Source organism: Hypanus sabinus, chromosome 7 (genome assembly GCF_030144855.1).
Source record: "Hypanus sabinus isolate sHypSab1 chromosome 7, sHypSab1.hap1, whole genome shotgun sequence".
Taxonomy (NCBI): domain Eukaryota; kingdom Metazoa; phylum Chordata; class Chondrichthyes; order Myliobatiformes; family Dasyatidae; genus Hypanus; species Hypanus sabinus.
This window is the reverse complement of record NC_082712.1, coordinates 30,989,652-31,013,860: the sequence shown is the minus strand read 5'-3', so window position 1 is coordinate 31,013,860 and position 24,209 is coordinate 30,989,652. Positions and strand designations below refer to the sequence as shown.

Below are 24,209 nucleotides of genomic sequence, written 5' to 3'. Positions count from 1 at the left end.
TGAGAGGGGATCTGATTGAAACATGTAAGATTATTAAGGGATTGGGCACATGAGAGATAGGAAACATGTTCCTGATGTTGGAGAGTCCAGAACCAGAGGCCACAGTTTAAGAATAAAGGCCATTTAGAACAGAGTTGAGGAAAAACTTTTTCACCCAGAGAGTTGTGGATCTATGGAATGCTCTGCCTCAGAAGGCAGTGGAGGCCAATTCTTTGGATGCTTTCAAGAAAGAGATAGAGCTCTTAAAGATGGTGGAGTCAAGGGATATGGGGAGAAGGCAGGAACAGGGTACTGATCGTGGATGATCAGCCATGATCACAGTGAATGGCGGTGCTGGCTCGAAGGGCTGAATGGCCTACCCCTTCACCTATTGTCTATTGTCTAAAAAAAAGAGTAAACTTTCGAGGTTTTGGTCTGAGACCTACCTTCAGGATTCTTCTGGGTCTTGAAGAAAGGTGTTGGCCCAAAATGTCGACCACCTACTCTTTTCCGTAGATGCTACCTGACCAACTGAGTTGCTCCAGCATTTTGTGTGCATTGCTTTGGATCTTCAGTATCTGCACTGGGCTATATACCTCCAAAATAATTAAATTTTTAATTTCAAAAGAGATCTACTAATTAATAAGTTAATGAAGTTCAAACATTTTTCTGTTACATTTAATTTTTTGGAAAATAAATGTTTGGAAAACTATGATTTTCTTGACTCATTAATGCAGGAGATTAATTTTGCCTTAGATTTTTAGAATTAAAAAATGTAGCATGCTGAAGTCTGGCATAGTTCTGTAGTTGCTGCCACATGATTGGCTGATTGGATATTTATATTAATGAGCAGGTGAACAGGTGTACCTAATGAAGTGGCCACTAAGCATGCTTATCTTCATATGAGTAAACACTTGTGGAAGAAGTAGGTGGATGTACACTAGGAGTGAAAAGGAAATAAAGCAGAATTTATTTTCCTTAATTAACTTAATTCCAGTTAAAGCATTTCAAAATTGAAGCTTGATATTCTGTACTTAACTTTAGAGTAAATCAACTGTTAAACTGGATGAGCAGGTGACACTGGCTCCATCTTTTGTGCTAGTCTACAAAGTCCCCAGGACATCTTCAGGGAGTGGTGTCTCAGAAAGGCAATGTCCGTTACTAAGCACCGCCAGCACCCAGGGCATGCCCTTTTCTCACTGTTGCCATCAGGTGGGAGGTACAGAAGCCTGAAGGCACAAACTCAGCGATTCAGGAACAGCTTCTTCCCCTCACTTTTTAAATATATGTTATTTCTGTTTTTGCATGGTCTTTAATCTATTCAATATACATATACTGTAATGGATTTACTTCATTTATATATTTTTTCTTCTATATTATGTATTGCATTGAACTGCTGCTGCTAAGTTAACAAATTTCACGACACATGCCGGTGATAATAAACATGATTCTGATTTTGATTTTCAGACTACTTGTGGTTTTACTTTTGCCAAGACAAATTAATTTTATTGGAGATGCAACTGGAACTAATTTTTTGGAATTAATTTTATTAATTGCTTGCAACTAATGTGCAGTTAATTTTATTAATGTGCAGGGTGTGAAACTTCCTGGCCTCCAGCCTGTTTTCAGAGTAGGCTGAGTTCACTGGAATCATGACAACAATATTTCTGAGCATTTGTCTTATTTTGGCTGGTAGATGGGATGAGCCGGTGGAGGGAAAAAAAAGAATTATTTTGTATTACAATAACTTGTGTTTCTGGCAATTGAAGCTTCAAAAGATAAAGATTAGCTTTATTTGTAATATGTACATTGAAATGTACAGTGAAATGCATCATTTTGCCTCATTGGCTAACACAGTCAAGGATCGTACTGAGGACAGCCTATGAGTGTTGCCATGCTTCCAGTGCCAGTGTAGCATGCCTCCAACTCGCTACCCAAAGCTCAGCTATAGGTCTTTGGAATGTGGAGGAAACTGGAGCTCCTGGAGGAATCTCACGTGGTCATGGGGTGAATGTACAAACTCCTTACAGACAGCGGAGGGAATCGAACTCCGACCAGTAATTGCTTGTGCTGTAAAGCACTTGTTCTGTGTTGTGCAGTGTGATCATAAAATTTATCACAAGCTTAAACTACAATTCCACTGTGAGCTAGAGAGGTTGGAAAAAGTATTTTTTAATGTTCTTGGAAGTCATACAAGTTGAGGTAAGGTTCCACACAGACCATTTATCATCTCCTGAAGCAGTGTGGCAAAACTCCTGCCAGAAGTGTTCTTTAGCAAGGATCATAATGTTTTCTTAACACTGTTATATAATCTAGCTTTAATGTAATTGGAACTGACCTTGCAGTTTAAATATTTACCAGTTTTCTTCTTCCCCTTAGCGGATATTGAAGTTGTAATCTGTGACACAGCAGTCAGAGCAGAAACCCTACTAAAGGGGGTGGAAACTGGGGTAACATCAGAACTAAAGATCATCATTGTCATAGATCCTTTTGGAGAGGACCTCAAAGAACGAGGAATTAAATCTGGAGTTGAGCTTGTTTCTTTAGCAGAAATAGAGGTGAGATTTCTGAAAACAAATTCATATTATGTGTGCTGCCTGTTTGCAGTACATGCACTTTTATTAATTAATGGTGCAAAGAGATGAAAGATAAAATGATCATTGTTTAATATTGCTGCTTATAGTCATCATGCCTTACTTTCTTGTAACTATTTTCAGTGATGTGCAATCTATGTTTCAGAACATGAGCTGTGCTTCGTTCCTTTCAGCATTATTCAGAGGGGTGGATATATCTTGGAAATATTTCTTAAAATACAAGGAACATTTACCTTTCTCCTTGTAAAATTTACTGAGTAACTGGTTATTTCTTTTATTTCTGAGTTCCAATATCTGTATAAACATTCAGTCATCCATACAAATATTGCCATCCATTGGATAGGATTGAAATTAAACTAAATGCTTGGGATAAGATTGCTGAGGTTATCCAAGGGATCTATGGATGGATTCAATATAACTTCTGTTATCTGATTTTCCATGATTTTCATCCCCGAGAGGAAACAAATAATTTGCCAGTTCATTGCTCTTTTCTGTCTCTGTATAGGAACTAGGAAGGGAGAAGAAGCAAAAACTGAAAGTAAGTAAAACACCATGTTTATTTCCAGAGCTCCTCATCAGGTTAGAATGCAGTTGGTTTGAATGTTAGTTAATGAGCAAGCTAATAATTCAACCATATAGTTTCAGGATTATGATTTTAAGTTTTGTCTTAACATACCTGGAGAATATTGCTGCTGACCGTATCACTTGGTGGCAGCTGTGTAGGTTTGTGTTCTGGAGATGGAAAGAACAACCAGAAGACAGCAGAAGAGAGCCAGGAGAATTGCAGCCATGGTTGCCATGGTTGCCATCACTACCACATGTACATGTCCCACCTGCAATAGAGCTTGTGGGTCCAGGACAGGACTGTGCAGTCATCAAAGATCTCACCGTTAAAGGAGTGGACATCGTCATCGGATTTGGATGGACAACCAAAGAAGAATTTTGGTTTAAAACTATAACACGGGAACAATATTAGGCCATTCAGCCCTTCAAGTCTGCTCCCCCATTTGATGGCGGCTGATTTATTTTCCCTCACAACCCCTTCTCCTACCTTCTCCCTGTAACCTGTGACACTGTTAACCCCTGCTGTAAATATCCCAATGGTTTAACCTCCACAGGCAATAAACTCCACTATCCCTCATTTGTTCCTTCAGTGATGCTGGAAACTTTTCCAATGGAGTTTCCCTTTTGATAATCTTTTACCTTGTTTCATTTCAGCCAGCACATCCTGATGATTTGGCTGTTATTTGTTTCACCAGTGGAACCACAGGCAAGTACTTTGAAGAAAACTGCCTCATTCATGTTTTTATATGTCCATTCCCACTTCCTCTTGTCAAACTGTTAATGATCTTTCTCTCTGACTGCAACAAAATACTTCTGTGTTAAATAATTTCAATGTCCCAGTTATTTTATTTATGTCAGTTAATAAAATTATTATTATGTCAGTTAATAAAACTTAGTTTTTGGCTGAAAGAATATATGAAATCTACTGTTTTTTTTAAGTTCATTTGATGTCATTACAGTTTACCCCGATTTAAAATTACACGTTAATTTTTCATTGCTTTTGATCGTGATAATGGACTGATGCTGATTTGTAATGTGATAATTAAACTTGATTACTGTTGCTCTTTCAGGAAACCCCAAAGGGGCACTGTTGACTCATGCAAACATTGTGTCTAATCTCTCTGCTTTTATCAAAGTTACAGAGGTAAATGTCAGATCTTTCCATTCAGTCTTTGTTTACATGTGCTGCCAATATATAAGTTGATTCTCTGCATCTGTAACAGTTTTGAAGTAAAGATTTTAAAGACTTCAACTGACAGAAAAATCTTCAGGAAGAAACTATTTTATAATTACACCTTCCATGAATTGTACGACTTAAAATATAGATGCTTGCATTAAGAGTAGAGGTCTGAGTGAAGCTGGCTCGACTAGCTGTTTTGAATATGGCAAAGCTCTACAAACAACAATGATGTGAATTTATCAGATTATCTCTGTTATTTTTTTGTGTGGGGGTATTGGAGAGGCATACCTGAGCACTGGGAGATTCCCTAAAATTTCAAAACTAGAGAAGTACAGTGGATTCCAGTTAGTTAAAACACAGCACATTTTGGCCCAATTAAGGACCACCCCAATGAGCAGCAGTTTCATGGAAATAGTTAAATACATGTAAAAATGCTGAGAGTGAAAATGAAAGTATTTCATTTCTTCAACACAAGTTAGGAAGTAAAAAGAATTTGAAGGTATCAACCCTCATCTTGAACGTTACAAATTATATGCATTTAAATAAACTACATATACCAATTATAATGCTACCACAGTACTATAAAACTGCATCAGTTCCTTGTAGTTAACGATGGAGGAATTCATCCAGAGTGTGCTGCCGTGTGTGGGTTTTCATGGAGGAGTAGCACCTCTGGTGAAGGAGCTTGTCGTGTCCATTCTGGGGGGCCTGACTCACCTTTGGTCTCCCCCAGACACTCAGCTCTCAGCTGTGGCTCCAAGTAGTTGTTTGCATGCAGCAGTGGCCACGCAGGCTAAACCAGGTGAGGGAAGCAGGCAGACCCCATACTCTTGTGGAATAGAAAAATGCCTGTGAAGTCAACTCCAGCAGACTGGGCGGATGAGATCGACAGCGAGATCCAACAGTCAAGAAGGTGGTTCTGCAGCGCTTCGTGTCGAGTGGAGAACGCGATGAGGCACAGAAAATGTTACGGTTATCCACTGTGACCAAGGAAGATCCCAGTTTGCAATGGCTACTCATACCACTGGACCCAGACTTCTGAGGTTGAGATAATATAAATGTGCCAATAGAATGGCCTTTCCACTTTAACAACTCTCCCGTACGGGTTTCACTACCATCAGTGAATGCTGCGGTCAATCAACATGCTTACTGTGTGCTCTTGATTGACTGCAAATGAACAAAATTAGCACAGGCACCCACTGTAGATAATGAACTGTCTTCATACAAAGCTTTCGACGATTCCGCCCTCCAAATTTTCATTTTCATTGTAACAGTCAAGATGATTGTTGATAGCTTTATTTTGTTTTCAGTTCCTAACTGGTTGAAATTATAAAATTGTTTCGTTTTCACTCCCGGCTTTTCGTGGCATCTCCAAGGCTGAATGCCTGAAACCGCAGTGAGCAAAACAGTTCTAAATTGTTTTACGGCTTATTTCTTGCCAACTATCGGTGACAAAAATAATCATTGCTTTTCGAGCACAAACACATGCAACTGGTGTTATTTAAAAACTGTTCACTCTAAGCACAGTGTAGCGTCTAACGGCCACACAAGTTCACGTGATTGACGCTCCTGTCCCAATGAAGCAGTATCCTGTCGCAAATAGATGAAGAGAGTCCCAGCTTTTTGTTCTTTAAGAATTGTTCCAAATAAGTGGCTTCTGGAATCCATGATATTTTGAAATCTAGACACTGCAGTTCACCAAGTGACTGCAGATCACCTGCAGATAATCTGTTTGAGTGCAGGGGTTTACAACTTTTTTTTTTATGCCATGGACCTCTACTATTAACTGAGGGGTCCATGGACACCAGGTTGGGAACATCTGCTCTAGAGACATTGTGATTATCACAGTTCAATTTTTTTCATAACTAATGGACAGAATTATGATTAGCAAAACAATGACTGCAACATACTACATACAATATTATACACATTGTTAGAAAATGCATGGCAAACCAAGGCAAAAGGTATAATGCCTTTCTAAAATCCCAAGGCTTAAATACTTAATGTGCACAGAAGAGTGAGATGAAACTGTTAAATTTTCAGTGAATAGCTGGAGATAAAATTGACTATACATCTTTTTCTATTTTATCATAACTCTGTGGTTCACGGTTGCACATACAGTTTTATTTGATTAAAAGAATATGGTTCTTTATGTACTGAATGTAACATTGTGCATTTATAGTTTACAATTCTGCAGCAAATGGTCAGAAAAGTTCTTGAACTTGGTTCTAGTAATGCAATTAACAAATGTAAAATTCTGATGTAATGGCACTCTATCCTTTATAATTATGCTTTCAGCTTAAAATTAATACCTATCTGATCTATCTTTTTTCCCTCTTTCCTTTCACTTCATTCTTTTCTTCAAATCATGTAGAAAGTGAATGTACCCAGTCCAGATGATACTCTAATCTCTTTCTTACCTCTGGGCCATATGTTTGAAAGATTGGTGGAGGTACGTGTCTTTGGTTAACCTGTGTGCTATGGATCATGTGTTATGTTTTACAGGGGCATTGGGTGGCATCACCCTCTGACATACACATTTCCTTTTTACCACTTGCACACATGTTTGAGCGCCTGGTACAGGTAAGACACAGAATTTGTAAGCATTAAGGTGTATTTCAATATTCAGCATGGTTTAGTGGGCTTGTGGAGAATTTCTCTTCAGTTATTACTATTCTAACACTTGATTTGTGGGTTACCTTAGTATTGTGATCGTTATGTTTTTGGAGAAAGCCGAAAGGAGATTAGTCCAGAGTAATTCTTGAAATGAAGGGTTTGTCCTATCAGGAGAAAGAAGCTAAATAGTTTGAGTCTGTATTCCTTAGAGTTAGTTGAATGAGGGGCAAATTACTCCACCCTAAAGGGGTCCTGACTGGATGACTATTGAGATGTTTTTGCTAGTAGGAGAGTTACAACAAAGGGGATAAAACTGCAAGATAAGGAGCCTGTGCATAGACCTTCAAAACAAAGGTACATGGAAATTTCTTCTCTCAGAAGGTAGTGAATCTCTAAGTCTCTGTCCCAGTGGATGGTGGAGGCCAGATCATGAGATGTGTCTAAGGTGGAGATAGATAAATATTTGAAAGATAGAGGAATTGAGGGTTATGGGCAACTGGCACAGGAGAGCACTTGAGGCCAGTATGGATCAGGCTTGATCATATTGAATGGAGGAATCGGCTTAAGGGGGGCCTACTCTTGCTTCTCTTTCATGTTCTTGTGATTTTATAGAGCATTAAACCAGATACAAGGACCAACAATTCAATGGTATTAGATCTAATTCTACCACAATGTGCCCCATGACCCTATAATACAATGGGTTTTTAAATTAAGTTAAATGCTAGAAGTGAAAAGCTAGTATCTGTTCTGGCAAATAGTTAAGTATTAAATTTTTTTTCCCAGAATTTGCCTGGTCCGCAAATGTCCTTCAGGAAAGGAAATTTGAACTAATCTGGCCTTTAGTTGGAGTCCCTTCATGTTATTGCCTAATTGAATAAGCCAGAGGCCACTCGAAGGACGGTTGGTTATTATTGATAATTGTTAGCCTTGCCAAATTGTCTATTTTTCATTGAAGAGTAATTAAATGTAAGAACAGTGGATGAAAGTAGAGGCAACCTCTGCATTATGACCATTTAGGTCATTGAGATTCAGAAGTCTCAATGAAGTCTCTTTTCACTTCTAGCATTTAACTTAATTAAAAAACCCATTGTATTATAGGGTCATGGGGCACATTGTGGTAGAATTCTACCGTCTACCTGACAATTAGAATCAAAATCACACTCACAGAATCTGAGGGAGGAAAAAGTAAATAAAGAAACCAGAATTTCTTTTCAGCCTCTTATCTTTTGAGGCCCACACAGAAAATGTGGCTTCATGTTATGGAAAGTCGTAATAAGGACCGTAACATGAGGAACATACACAAAATGCTAGAGGGACTCAGCAAATCATACAGATGTATCAAGACGAATAAAGGGTTGACATCGATTCTTATATTCCTTTCCATAAATGCTGCCTGAACTGAGCTCCTCCAGCATTTTGTGTATCTTGTTCTGGATTTCAAGCATCCAGAGTCAAAGGCCTGCAGATTGGATATTTCGGGACCATATGGTGATTTCACTGATATAGGCAGCAAGGTCCCCAAATGGTCCAGACATCAATTAGAGTTACCGATGTGTGGTCGACTGCACTTGTGTGATGAAACTTCCTTCTGTCATTTGAAGGGGGAGAAAATTTACATTGCTGTGCTGGTTTGACGGATTCACTTTGAAAAATTAACAATCCATTTAAACAGAATTTATTTAGTTTGGGCCACAAAGTAAACTTAATGCGTATTAAGTTTTGGGGCTGTTGGTATTTTTAAAAAAATGAATATGAAATATTTTGGGATTGATTTTGGATTTATTTGATCAATTATTTATTTAGTATGTGAATACCCACTAACGTTGTGTTACCTCGATAAAGTATGTGCAATAACTTGAAATTTGCATGGAAATGAACTTTTCAACTAGGATTTGCTAGTGTATCTGATCAGATGGAAGGTAGTTTTGAATGAGGTTCTTCATGTTGGCCAGGCTTGTTATTAAGTTAAATGTAATGATTTATAGGTAAAATATACCAAATTACAGAAGTTGTATTTTAGTATTGAATAGAGTTTATCGTGGAAAAATGAACAAGTGAGAGGATTTCATAGGTTCAAGTATGTAGTTAGGATTGGATAGGATAATTCTTGCACAAAACACAATGCTAATAGAACTCAATGGGTCAAGCAGCATCTCTGAAGGCAAATTTGCCTCCACACGTGCTGCTTGACCAGCAGGGTTCTAACAGCCAAAGTGGCCTAGTGTGGTTTATTTATTAAAGAAATGAACTTTAACTTTCCTCCTTAGACAGGACTGTTCCTCTAGGCTTTGCTCTTTTTTTAAAAAAAAGCTTTGCTTTCATCTCTGCCCTGAGCATTACATTTTCCTTTTGTGAGTTTTTCTGATTCATGTTCCATATGTAGAGGCAGATCTCAAGGTCCTTCTGATAGATCTCCTTCCAATCCCTTGCTTAAAGTGATTGTGGGAAGGGGATCAGCCGCAATCTGCTGGCTTCCTACACATTTTCATTGGAAAGTCAGCAGGCAGCATTTTTGATGAACCACAGGTGTTAAAATCACATCTGTATCGTGCTAGTAATCCTAGATAGCAACAAAGAATTAACAAAACCAAGACCTTTTTACCATTTTCAGCCTTTGCCATCACTTTGTGTGTTTGGTGTCATTTTGTACGTATGTAAACATTTTCTTCAGGTGCACCACTTCCTGCACCGAGAATAAATGTATTGGTTGTTGCTGAAATACTCAACAGACTTTGGAAGCCAGGGATTTACAAGAAATTATAACTGTTGAGCTAAATAGCTGAAGAGAAGGGGAAACATCTGTTTTTAATTTAAGGTTTCTGAAGGTGTTTTGTGATCTGGAAACCATACACTAGTGTAGAAATGTTTGACATTAAATGCTTGTGTACGGGTATATAAAGAAAGAACTGTTTACAAAGATGATGAGTAGCGTAGATAGGATAGCATTTTTTTCTCAAGACGAGATTCTAAAACTAGAGGACATAAGTTTAAGGTGAGAGGGGATTAATTTAAAGATCTCTGGGGTAAGTTTTTCCACAGCATGGTGAAGCTCCCAGAGGAAAGAGTGAAAATAGACAATATTACATTGTTCAAAAGGGATTTGGATAGGAAGGAAATCTCAGGATACAAGTCTAATGTGAGCAAATGAGACTGTTGTAAATATGCATCATGGTTAGTGTCGACAAGGTGGACCGTGAGGATTAGCTTCTGTGCCATATACTTCCGTGAGTCCAGGAAACACACCAAATGTTTGACTTGTTCATACAGAGGAAAATAGAAATTTTCCATCAACACAGGATTCCATCTCCTCTATTGTGGATGTACTGTATATGTGTGATTAACGTGTCCTTGCTGCTTTCTGGCTTTGCTTTACAGGTTGTGGTCCTCTGTCATGGTGCACGGATTGGATTCTTTCAGGGAGACATTAGACTGTTAATGGATGACATCAAAGTTTTGAAGCCAACGATCTTTCCAGTTGTTCCCCGTTTGCTTAATAGGATGTATGATAGGGTGAGCCTGAATTCTTTAACAAAGTTTGGAAGCTTTACTAAATCAAAAGCAAAATGCATGACATTCAGCAAGTCCAGCGGTATTTTTGGAAAAAGGAAGTTAACATTTTAGGTCAAAGACCCTTTCAGCAATCTGGTAGTAATCTTGTTTCTTTTTCATGGATATTGCCTGACCTGCTGAGTGCTATTAGAATTTTATGTTTTTATTTCAGATTTCCTATATCTGCTGTATTTTCTTTTAAAAATCAGAAGCTTTACTTTTATCTATAAAGCAAACTAGAATCTTTTTTAGTCATCACTCTTATCTCAGGGTGTTTTATTCAAAATCAAGCCACAGGACTACTGTAAGTAAATTGTAAAAACTCCCTCTAAAAGCTGGATTCAACTTGAACGTTTTGCTGAGTGTGATTGGACTAAGGAGTAGTAAAAATTATTTAATGCAGCTTTACAACATGTAAGTAGGTTATTCTGTCCAAACTACTGTCATTGAAGTTGGTTAATTATATGATCATAATCCCAATTCCTTTTGCCTGTTTCCATGAGTCATTATTTTCCTATGGTGGTTAGAATGATGTCTGCTTCATTTGTTAGTGCACATTAAGTATTCCATGATGTTTAATCGGAGTCCCTAGTAAGTTTTAAGTAGATGGAAATTAGGGAGCCTATTTTAAGTAGCTTGCGCAAAGGAAAGTAGACCAAAGTTGCTTCCACTTGCCAACCATATCTTCCCTCCAGCACCTATTGTTCCCATCTCTACATCAGCATTGTGCTGGGGAATTTTCCACTTACCTGGAATAGAACAATTCCTGCAGCTTCTGAAAGTCCAGGTCTAAGTAAGTTATTTGGATGGCATCTTGTCCAGCACTTTAAACATTTAAAAATGAGGGAAGTTGAATATTATTATCTTATTTAACATCCTTCCCAAACGAGAGGATGTGCATTTAAGTTGGTCAGAAAACTAAGTGAGAGGGGGATTAGGAAAGCTCGGCCACTCCTAAATGATGTCATAAATTCTTTTGACTGCAGGGCAATATGGATATATGGAACTAAACAAGAGTATGGGTTAAATAAATGGTCTTCTGGAAAATAGTATTGTAAACTTCATGGACTGAGTGGCTTCACTCAATGCTGAAAGTAAAGTGACTGTGAAAGCAAATTTGTATTTGCAAAATTGTAAAATTCAAGTCTGTGGTATAAGATTGGTCAAATTAACTTGCTTTATGCTTAAATTGGGAAGGTGAGAGGAAGTTTTTAATTAATTATTTCCAGTTAATGGTGATCTCTAAATTCAGAGATAAAATTAATGAGTTTGGTATGCAATGCCAGTGACCCTTAATGGAATTTTTATCTGATTTTTGACTTGTAGATTCATAGCCAAGCTAATAGTTTTGTGAAAAGAAAAGTATTGCAGCTTGCTTCCTGGCGAAAAATAGAAGAACTTCGGAAAGGGATAATGCGACGCGACAGCATATGGGACATATTGGTCTTTCGAAAAGTACAGGCAAGTGAAAGGCATGCAAATAATAATTAGAGAAATTAAAAGTATGTAATGAAATGACTATTTAATATTGGTAATATTGATCTTTCACATTTTCAATGAATAATTTGAAGTACAAGTTTGAGCTTATTGTCATATGCACAACCACATCTATGCACAGATTCAATGGAAAAACTCACCAACATCAGAGGCACAAAGCACCACACAAGCAGCATTTATAAGATAAAAAACGTGCATTTTTACAAGAAAATATGATTACACTTAAATAGACTGTTTTATTTTGTTTTAAAGTGGTCAAATGTTTCATAATGTTGCTAAACTGTTGTGATTAGAATTTTGCAGGTTGAAGGAAATTAGCTGTTCTTGATCCTGGTGGTGAGGGGCTTCAGTCTTCTAAACCCCCTACCCGATGGTAGCCGTGAAAATGTGGCACAGATCAGAATCAGGTTTATTATCACCGGCGTGTGTCGTGAAATTTGTTAATATAGCAGCAGCAGTTCAATGCAATACATGATATAGAGGAAAAAAAGTAAAAATAATTGAGTAAATCAATTACAGTATATGTATATTGAATAGATTAAAATCATGCAAAAAAACAGAATTAATGTATATTAAAAAGTAAGGTAGTGTTCGTGGGTTCAATGTTAATTTAGCAATCAGAGGGGAAGAAGCTGTTCTTGAATCGCTGAGTGTGTGTGTTTAGGCCTCCGTACCTCTTTACCTGATGGTAACAGTGAGAAAAAGGCATGCCCTGGGTGTTGGGGGACATTAATAATGGACACTGCCTTTCTGAGACACCGCTCCTTGATGATGTCCTGGGTACTTTATAGGCTAGTACCCAAGATGGAGCCGACTAAATTTACAACCCTCTGCATGGTACATCTGTAGAAATCTTTAAGTGCTTTTTTTGACATACCAAATGTCTTCAAACTCTGAATGAAGTATAGTCATTTTCTTACCACCTTTATAGCTGCTTTTTGTTGGGACCAGGTTAGATCCTCAGAGATCTTAACACCCAGGAACTTGAAGCTGCACTCTCTCTCCACTTCTGATCCCTCTGAGGATTGATAAGTGTTCCTTTGTCTTGCCCTTCCTGAAGTCCACAATCAGCTTTTTGTCTTACTGACGTTGAGTGCAAGGTTGTTGACATGGACGCCGTTTTATCCTGAGGCTGTACCCTCTTGTTCAGGACGTCCCCCACCATGGGAAGCATCCTTTCCACATCTGCTCTGTCCAGGCCTTTCAACGTTCAAAAGATTTCAATAAGATCGCCCCTCATCCTTCTCATTCCAGTGAGTACAGACCCAGAGCAGAGATTGTACTCCTCAAATGTTCCTCATATGATAACCCTTTTATTCCCAGAATCATCCTTCTGAACCCTGTCCAATGCCAGCAATTCTTTTCTTGGATGAGGAGCCTAGAACTGTTTACAATACTCAAGGTGAGGCCTCACCAGTGTCTTATAAAGCCTCAGCATCACATCCTTGCTCTTGTACTCTCGACCTCTTGAAATAAATGCTAACGTTGTATTTCCCTTCCTCACCACCAACTCTATCGGCAAGTTGCAAGTCTACCTGCAAGGTGTTCTGCTCAAGGACGCTCAAATCCCTTGGCATTTCTGATTTTTGGATTTTATCCTCATTTTTAAAAAAAAGTCTGCACATTTATTTTTTCTACCAAAGTATATGACCATGCATTTTCCATCACTGCATTTCATTTGCCACTTAATTGCCCATTCTCGAATTCTGTCAAGTTATCCTGCAGCCTTCCTGTTTCCTAAACATTACATGTCCCTCCACCAATCTTCATATCATCTGCAAAGTTGGCAACAAAGCCATGTATTCCATCATCTAATCATTGATAGCGTAAAAAGCAGTTCCAACACTGACCCCTGTGGAACACCCTAATCACTGACAGCCAACCAGAAAAGGATCCCTTTATTCCCATTCGCTACCTCCTACCGATCAGCCAATGCTCTAAACATGCCAGTAACTTTTCTGTAATACCATGGGCTCTTAAATTGGTAAGCAGCCTCATGTGTGGCACCTTGTCAACAACTTTCTGAAAATCCAAATATGCAACATCTATCCTAATTGAAATCTCCTCAAAGAATTCCAACAAGATCATCAGGCAAAATGTTCCCTTCAGGAAACCATGCTGATTTTGACTTATTTTGTTCTGTGTCACCAAGTACACCATAACCTCATCCTTAACAATTGACTCCAACATCTTCCCAACCACTGAGGTCAGGCTAACTGGTCTACAGTTTCCTTTCTGCTGCCTTCCTCCTTTCTTAAAGAGTCGAGTGATATTTTCAATTTTCGTTCCTTCTGGCACCATGACAGAGTCCAATAATTTCTTGAAAGATCATTACTAATGCCTTCATAATCTCTAGTGCTATCACTTTCAGTACCCTAGGGTGCAGTTCATCTGGTCCAGATAATCCAAACCTTCTGATCTCCCTAAGAAAGTAAAGAGACTTGTGGAGTTTCCTTGTGATTGTAGTTAAAGTAAAGAGACTTGTGGAGTTTCCTTGTGATTGTAGTTATGTGCTGAACCCAGGTCAGGTCATCTGATATATTTACACCCAGGAATTTAAAGCTGCTGATTCCTTCTACTGTCGATTTTCCAAAGTTGGACTAATACATCTTTATCCCCTCTTCTCCTTCCTGATATATAATAAGCTGTTTAGTTTTGCTGATGTTGAGCGAGAGGTTATCTTGCAGCAGCACCCATCTAGGGGATTTGTCTTACTCCAGTAAGCTGACTCGTGGCCACTTATCATTTATCTAACTGCAGAATATTTTCAGCAATTTTGAAGATACCAATGGAACGGAGCTCAGCCAAACAATCACAAGTATAGACAGTAGAGCAAGGAGCTAAACACTTGGCCTTGAAATGCACCTGTGTTGATGGTCAGTGAGGAGGCAATGCTATCAATCTTCAGTGACTGAGGTTTGCCAATGGTGAAATCGAGAATCCAGTTAATGAAGGAGGTGTGGAGCTCGTTAATGAGTTTGGATACGATTATTGTGTTGTAGCCTGACATATGAGTTCCTGTTTCCCATTTTGTTTGGAGTGGCGTCCAGAGAAATCACATCTTCTGTTGGTTTGTTGTGGTGGCAGACTAAATGGAGCAGATCTAAGTAATCTGAAGCAAGAGTTGATTCACTCTATGACTAACCTTTCAATGTACATGGTACAGTGATATAAGCACCACTGGATGGTAATCTTTGGGACAGGCACCATCCTCTTTTTGAACATTGGAAAAGTGAATGTCTTTTTGAAGCAAGAGGGTACCTGAAAATAATAGGCAAGAGGTTGAATATATCTGTAAATATTCCAGCTAAGTGGAGTAAAGCACAGATCTTTAGTACTGGGCCAAGTATGCTGTCTGGATCAGATGACTTTCATGAATTCACTTTTCTGAAGGATGCCCAGTTGTTGGCCTTGGAGAGTGAAAGTACAGGGTTATCTGGAGTTGTGGTAGCTCATGTGGTAAATAGTTCTTTCTGACAAGGCATGCACAATAGGCATTGAGCTCACCTGGTGGGCGGGCTTCTTGTATGACCTTTGGGTTGCCAGAACTTTTATCTGAGAGGTTTTATAATATACATTTCATTTTTAACATTGTATTTAATTAAAGCTTCACGGAATGTACTGGATCCTTGTCTTTTAGATTCTTAGTTTTAGAGAGATGCAGGCATAATGAACTGGGGTGGCAAAATAATTTTGACCTTCATTTATTTAAGCTATATTAAGCGGTACGGTTTCTGTCTTTTGACTGAAGACTGGAAAATTGAGAACAATCGTTGATGAAAAATTAGTTAAACTTTTAAATTGTGGTTAAGTTGTGGCTCATCTGTGGCTCATAATTACCTCATGTCCACCTTGATCTCAATTTGAATATTTTGCTCTTAATCTTCATGTCTAGCAGTCTGTGTCAATAAATGAAGTTTCACTCTTAATGGGTGCAATAAACATTTACCATAATTTAGAATATTTTGAAATGTGATTGTTGGTGTTTGAGAAAATATTGAATAGAATGGGATATTGTTTTCTAGGCTTCAGTAAACCTGGCAATAATCTCATTGACACATGCCTTCCTTTCTAGTCCAGATGTCTCAGCCAGCCCAGAACATTAACTCTTTATTCTGACTCTACCATAGATGCTGCCTGACCTGCTGAGTTCCTCCATCATTTTGTGTGTAATAATTTTATTGAAGGTTGTTGTAGCTGGGAGTGGTAATGGGGACAAGCTCAATTGTGTCAATGTGCAACATGATCTCTTGTGTGCTCACCCTCCCTCTTAAGAATCTTCTGTAGCCACTCTCAGACGCCAGCCCTAGCACCTGGGAGACAACACACCACCCTGGTGCTTTTTACTGCCATTGGATCTCTCATCCACTTCCCTAACTATCGTGGCTCTTATGACTATTGCTCTGCCTGGCTTTACCCTTCCCTGCTGAGCTTCAGAGCCAGCCACATTACCGCTGGCACAGTTGTTGCTGCTGGGCTCTGATAGATTATAACCCCTTGGCAGTATTCAAAGGGGTATATTTGTTGCTGAGGAAAATGGCCACAGGGGAACTGACTGCTTACTCACTTAACTTCTCCTGGTGGTCACCCATCTATCTGAAACCTGTACTCTGGGTGTGACCACCTCAGTACAAGTATCATTTTCAGCCTCCCGGATGGTCTTGAATAATGTGCATTTATTGAATGATAAATGGTGATCAGGACATATTAGGAACACACCTATTTCTTAAACCAGGGGTTCCCAACTTAGATAGGGGTCCATGGCATAAAAAAAAATCTGTCTGAAGATAAAGAAGGAGCAACTTTAATCTCCATGTATATAAAATGTGCATAAGTACGTAAATACCAGCATGTATTTACAATGTAAACACATTATAAAAAGTGGTTTGTAATGTTAATAGTGCAGTGACAGAGTAATGGATAGAGGTGGGTTTGGGCCCAACTAGAATGGTTGATCCACTTAACTGGTTGGTGGAAGAAATTCTAAAGATTTTCTGCCGCTGCCTGTCAGGAGTTTGTACATTCTCCCCGTGACCGTGTGGGTTTCCTCCGGATGCTGTGGTTTCCTCCCACAGTCCATAGGCGTACTGGTTGGTAAGTTAACTGGTCATTGTAAATTGTCCTGTGATTAGACTAGGATTAAATTGGGGGATTGCTGGGTGACACAGCTCAAAGGTACAGGAGGCCTACACCATGTTGTATGTCAATAAGTAAATAAAGATGGCATTACATTTTTGATATTATAAAGCTATAGTGCTATGCAGTAGGAAGCTTTTGGAAAAGACAGCTTGCAAGATGCTTAATGCCATGGGATCAGAGTCAGGTTTATTTTTATTTAATATATGTTGTGAAATTAGTTTTGTGGCAGAAGTGCAGTGCAAGAAAAAATTAGAGTATGTTACAAGATAAATAGTGTAAAAGATGACTAGCATCATACAGGCATTGTCACCTGTAAGGACAGACAGAGCTTGTGATTCGTGTCTCAGCTGAGAGTACAACATTCCCTCAGTAACCACCAGGTTGTCAGCCAACGTTCATGTGTTCAAAGTCTCCACAGTAGGATATGAAGTCATAACCTCCTTCACTTTTCTCGTCATTGATCCATTTTGTCCACAGGCCAGTCTGGGTGGTCAAGTAAAACTGATGGTAATTGGAGCTGCTCCTGTGTCTGAGACTGTGCTTACCTTTATCAGGGCAGCTTTAGGTTGTCAGGTAAGCTACATTTTTAATTTCTTAACAATGTTTAACTAACTTTATCTTTTGTACAATAAATGAGAGTGAATTATGAAAGAAAGCACTTATGATTTTTGAGTGACATAGATCAATATTATGGGAAAGCTGACCTACCAACAGTGCTTTTTCAAAACAATCCCACTTCACTTTTCATGCTAATACAATAGTACCAGAGTTTCTGATGTTTCTTTGAATTACAGTCGTGGTTCCTTAATCTTAATGAATTGTTTGTGGGAAACCCTACACTATTTGATTCTCATGTACAACTTTGCTCACATCTGCAACAATCATAGTCGTGAAATTATGTGGTGGTTCTCTCAAATTTTCCTCTGAGACAGTGCAGGATTAAATCAGTTTCCTACTGCAAATGCTCCAAAGAAAGCAGAAATCGAATGAAGCATCTCCTTGCAATTCAAGGACACTCTCTCACATCCTTTCTTCATGTCTGCACTATCACTTGAGGTTTGATCCCAGGCCTCAACTCAGATTTCAAGTTTCTTTGGATGGCAGTCAGCAAAGTATTAATTTTGCCTGACACCATCTATCAGGATTGCTCTTTCCAAGTGGGCTCTTGGAAGTTCATCCAAATTTTGAGATCATAAATGTGAAGGTGTTTTAAAAATACATTCATGGAGACATGCCCAAAACAGTGCAAATATGAGTTAGTTGGAGAGGTTTGCCAATTGCATGTGATTATGTTTTCCAGGTCTTGGTGTTTCCTTTTTATTGTATGTGGGGACCAGAGGTAGAAGATACTTGGTTCCATCAATAAAAATGATGGTAACATTAGGATTGTCTTTATAATCTAACTATAACTTGGAGTAGCCTACCCATCATTAGTAGTATTGAGTATCACGCCATTTGTATTTATACTGTTAGCATAGCTGATTGAATATCCGTATTCTGCTGATACTTAGACTTTAACTATTGTCTATATTGCACAGTACTGCACATGGACAGGCTTCCTGAGAGGGTCTGCTTTTTTCAGGTCCCACTGGCACGACCCCTATGATTGCTTTTAGTTTCCTGTTTGGATAGATTCTCCAAAGAGGCAACTAGAAACGTCCTTCAGAGGGAAAGACCATTAGGCATGGAGTTTCTGCACTACTCATGGGAGCACTCTTCAACCCAATTCAATGCTGACATTTGCAAATCAAAACAAAAAAGTAATGATAGAAATTTGTCCTAGTGGGTATGCAGCCTCTGTGCAGTCACTCTATCCATAAATGATATTCTACAGAATATTGTACAGAAAACAGTCCCTTTCAGCCCATTTAGTTCACGTTGAAGCAATATTCTGATTTTCTTTCCCACTTTTCCCCCGTTATTCCATTTCTCATATGTATAACATTATCCCTATAAACAGCATTTCATTAATATTTGGAGAAGCGTTAAGTGATTTCACTTAAAATTTCCTTTCCTTTACCTTTGTTTTTTTTTCATACATTGCTCTGATTTCTTTTATGCATTCACTAGATGCTTTCTGATATCCTGCTGTTCTCAACAAGTTATCCTGGGTCACACATTCATAGCTTCTCCATACCCATGTCTCAATTCTTCTTCATCCACTTCCAGCCAAACCCTCACTTTCTCTCTGCAATTCCCAACTGACTCTGCCAGCGAGCAGTGTTTCTGCTATCATCCCTAGGCATAGGTCAGCTTGCTGTACTGCAATTCATAAGCATCTCAATTGCAAGAAAGCGTACAACTGATTTAATACTTTAACTGTCCATATATGTGTTGCCTCTTGCTTCAGTTGGGTTCATCTTTTCATGACAGCTGCCTATATTCAATGAATGTCTGTTAAAACTCAGTTAAAGCTAGTGCAAGAGAGGTTGTGACTCTGCACATAATGAGTTACTTCAAACTTTAGATATTTTTAAATCTTCGCTGCTGAATGACAGTTCTTCTCAACTGGTGTGACTTTTCAAATGGTCATAAGCTGTAGACCTCTCTCATTACAGTTTTATGAGGGATATGGGCAAACGGAGTGCACGGCAGGCTGCTCAATGACCATTCCCGGAGACTGGTCAGCAGGTAAGGCTTGTTTTTGCTACCAGATGTTGAGATTTTAAAGTGTTGTTTTGTTTTATTAAGAAAAATGGAAGCCAAAATTGATTTAGTGGACTTGGTAGCTGAGCTCCACCCTACTGACCTGACCCTACCCACTCCATTTTGCTTTGTCCCGTTCGCAAAATAACCCAAGAATATCCAGGCGGCAAATCATTGACTTGTCAGAGAAATGGAAGAAATACTCTGCTCTCTTTACCCTCTTTCCCTGTTTTGGTTTTGAACAGATTGGGTTCTGGATATTCCACCTTTTTATTTTTCATTCCTTTGTGACTTATTCTCAACTTGATCATCAGTTTAAATGCCATTTTCTTTTATCAAATAAAAACAGGGTGTCATAATGTAGATTTAAGGTAGACTTCACAAACATAGATGCTCTGAATTCCTTCCAGACTAATTAAGATCATTTTTGCCTAACTCAGATCTGTGGGAGTAGAGATAATTGTTTGAGATAAAAATAATACAAACCGAAGAGGCAGAGTCGAATCAAGGGTCATATGTCACAAAAATTTGTTGACGATACAACCATTGTTGGCAAATTTTCGGATGGTGACAAGAGGGTGCACAGGAGCGCGTTATCAGCTAGTTGACTGCTATCATGGCAACAACCTTGCACCCAATGTCAGTAAGACCAAAGAACTGACGTGTACTTCAGAAAGGGTGAAACAACAGAACACATGGCAGTCCTCCTGGAGGGATCAGAAGTGGAAAGAGTGAGCAGTTTCAAGTTCCTGGGTGTCACTGTCTCTAAGGACCTAAACTGGCCCCAACTACTAAGAAGGCATGACAGCAGCAACGACGAAATCTGCAGATGCTGGAAATTAAAGCAACACACACAAAATGCTGGTGGAACACAGCAGACCAGGCAGCATCTATAGGGAGAAGCACTGTCGACAGCAGCTATATTTCATGAGGAGTTTGAGAAGATTTGTATGTCACCAAACACACTCTAAAATTTCTACAGATGTACCATGGAGAGCATTCTAACTGACTGTGTCACCGGCTGAGGATAGAGGGCAACTTCAGAGGATCAAAGAACACTACAGAGAGTTGTAAACTTAATCAGCTCCAACATGAGCACTAACCTCTGTATGATCCACCCATTTTTTCTTTTTCTCTCTCTCTCTCTCTCACACACACACCCACTGCTGTCGCCGCCATCACTCACCCATCCTAGTAACCTATTTCTGCTTATCCATCATATCCTATAAAAAAAAACCCTTTATCACTTAAGAAAGCTAAAAGTACCCTGACCTGTGCTCTCTCACCCAGTAACCTTTTAAAGTGAATTCCTGTACCCCCAATTCCCTTAGATTAATTCTCATCATCTCTCTCTGTAACCCATACCTCCTGCAACTCAGAACTACATTCTACCGACTCCTCTTCCTGACATTCCTCACACAAACCTGACTGGTGTTTCCCTGTCATTTTCAATGTTTTGTTCAGTGCACAGTGCCCCAGCCTTAACCTAGTCCACACAGTTTCCTGTCTTCAGTATCCACTGCCTACCCTAGTACCTGTAACACTCTTTTGTATTTGATATAAATGCCTCCCTTTCCCCTCTCTGTCCCATCTTTCTTGCCACATTTGGATGATTTTTTTCAGCCAGATCACACACTTAGCCTCTGATTTACTAATACTAATGTGCATTTCTATATTTTCTTTCTTTAACAACTCATCCACCCTCTCATTCTCTTTCACCCCTACGTGAGCTGGAACCCATAGAAATTTTATCTGACCTCCCTGATTTGCAACTCTTCAATTATATAAGTCAAACATGAATTTGTTAGTTGGTGTGATTGTATCGATCACATTTAAAGTTAGCAAAACCAAAGAGCTGATTATTAACTACAGGAAGGGGAAACCAGAGGTCCATGAGCTGGTCCTTGTCAGGGGATCAGAAGTGAAGAGGGTCGGCAATTTTACATTTCTCACCGTGGTCATTTCAGAGGATTGTCTTGTGCCCGGCATGTAGGTGCCATCACAAAGAAGGCACAGCAGCTAAGGAGGTGCTTCTACTTTCTTAGAAGCTTGCAAAGATTCAGCATTTCCTCTTTGACAAACTTCTCTCAATGCATGGTGGAGAGAACACTGACTGGTTGCATCAAGGCCTGGTATGGAAACACCAATGCTCTTAAACAGAAGTGGTCCAATCACAATTAACAGAAAATCTGCAGATGCTAGAAATCCAAGCAACACCCACAAACTGCTGGAGGAACTCAGCAGGCCAGGCAGCATCTATGGAAAAATGTACAGTCAACACTCTGGGCCAACATTTCGGGTGGTTACAGTCCAGTCCAGAACGGGTAAAGCCCTTCTCCCCCTGCACCCCCACCTAATTGTGCACAGCAGCATCTATCATCAAGAATCCCCACCATTCAGCACATGCACTCTTCTTACTGTTGCCATCAGGAAGGTGGTACAGGAGCCTCAGGACCCACACAGCCAGGACCAGGTCAGGAATAGTTATTACCCCTCAACTATCAGGCTCTTGAACCAAAAGAGATAACTTTACTCAACTTTATTCACCCCGTCACTAACCTAAAACGACAACTAATTACGTATTTGTTTTAAGGACTTTTTATCTTGTCATTTCATGTTTTTGTTATTTATTGCTATTTATTTAAATAATTGCATTTTGCACAGTTTGTTATCTTCTATGCTCTGCCTTTTCTTTCATTGAACCTGTTTACAGTTACTATTCTCAGTATGTTGAGTATGCCCACATGGAAAAAGTCGCATGGTTGTATGTGGCGACATGTATGTAACCTGATAAAATATACTTTGAACTGTTCCCACCGGCCATTGACTCATCTTCAAGGACTGATTATCTCATGTTCTCGGTATTTATTGTTTATTCATTATTATTATTTTGTTTGTTTTGTTTTTGTATCTGCACAGCTCGTTTTCTGTGCATCAGTTATTCTTCAGTCTGTGTGTAGTGTTTCATTGATTCTATTGTTTCTCTGTAACCACTGTGAATGCCTGCAAGAAAGTGAATATCAGGGTAATGCATAATGTATTTTGATAATACATTTACTTTTATCTTTGTAGTTGAACCTATATCCCCAGGACGTTTTCTTAAGTATCAAGCTTATTTATCTAGTGATGACAAACACTGCACCTCCCTAACACTATGCCATTGTGCCCCCTATTACATTTGCTATTGTTGGCTTCCAGGCAGTAATTTGATCTTTATTACATTTAATTTGTCAACAAATACTCATGCTGTGAGATGTTGCCATTCCTAACACTTGTACAATGCTTGTACTTTGGTTTTGAAATTGTATGGGGTTATTCAGAAAGTTAAGCTGGTTGGTTGAGAAATTGTACAAAATGACTGCTGCTTTAGGTCGTGCAATCATTTTTTCCCTTTTGTGATTGTTCTAATTTTGCCCTATCAAGTAATCGGAAGATTTCACCATTGTTTGTTAGTTGTAAAACATGAAGATGCTTTAGATCAGATTTCTCTTTTGTTGGTTCATTTGATCCATACTGTATAATTAAATGTTCATTATATTATATGATCTTCCTTTTATTTCACATTGAACACAGAGACCTTGGCTCATTTCAGTAGTTAGTGCCAGCTTAGGGATATATTGTTTATTTACAAATTTTCTGTCAAGCAAGTTTTTTTTTCTTGTGCTGAAATAAAAGCCACTCTTTCTACATCAGTTTGATTCACTAAGTGTGTAAGAATGTTGAAGTGAATTGTCTGGATGTGTTAGGAGGGAGAGCTATTTTTAAGATTTTGGAACAATCGTTACTCATATTACTCAAATTTAGAGAGCACCCATCCTCTCTAAATTTAAACGTGTCCTCTTTGAGTAGTGATTTAGTTTTGCTGCTTTCCTCTGCCCCTTTTCCTGAAAGAGAATTCCCCTTGTGCTCATCATTCTCCCGAAGTAGTGGGCCAATCCATATAGTTTCATAGCAGCAGCACCGATAAACTCTCGGTGCATAGTTCATGTACTTGCTTATTTTGTTTCTTTCTCTATAGAAATATCATAAATCCTGGATGTCATGTTTGTAAAAACACCATCTTAAAATCATCTGTAAGTTTTCCATTTTTATTTTAGAATAGGTTTCTGTAATTTGCTATCAACAGTGTATTTATTACATTGCGAAGAAGGGCATCTCAACTCCAAAGACATGGTTTCAATCCTCGCCTTACCGGACCACCTGCCAGCATTTGAACCACGAGTTAAATCCCACAAGAATGGCTAGAGAGTTAAATTCAAATAATTAAATAAATACTAGATTTGTTTTTTAGAAAAGAGCTTAATTATATTAACAATAGCTATTACTGGAATGTTATAAGAATCTATCTGGATCATTGATGACCTTCAGGAAAGGAAATCCATCATCCTTGCCAAGTCTGAAAATGTCACTCTACACCCACCCATGTAGCTGATTTCCAATCTTTC

At 38.8% G+C, this 24,209-nt stretch overlaps 1 protein-coding gene across 5 annotated transcripts in view; it reads left to right on the top strand.

The window, feature by feature from the left end:
* The window catches only part of LOC132396643 (long-chain-fatty-acid--CoA ligase 1-like), a 178,612-nt gene that overhangs the window by 129,614 nt on the left and 24,789 nt on the right, over positions 1 to 24,209 (top strand). For all 5 annotated transcript variants that reach the window (XM_059974367.1, XM_059974368.1, XM_059974369.1 and 2 more), the window contains 9 exons: positions 2,359 to 2,537; positions 3,079 to 3,111; positions 3,792 to 3,843; positions 4,208 to 4,281; positions 6,823 to 6,900; positions 10,309 to 10,443; positions 11,809 to 11,943; positions 17,596 to 17,691; positions 19,677 to 19,749. In XM_059974367.1, the coding sequence (XP_059830350.1) occupies positions 2,359 to 2,537; positions 3,079 to 3,111; positions 3,792 to 3,843; positions 4,208 to 4,281; positions 6,823 to 6,900; positions 10,309 to 10,443; positions 11,809 to 11,943; positions 17,596 to 17,691; positions 19,677 to 19,749 (855 nt within the window). The remainder of the gene's footprint in view (positions 1 to 2,358; positions 2,538 to 3,078; positions 3,112 to 3,791; positions 3,844 to 4,207; positions 4,282 to 6,822; positions 6,901 to 10,308; positions 10,444 to 11,808; positions 11,944 to 17,595; positions 17,692 to 19,676; positions 19,750 to 24,209) is intronic.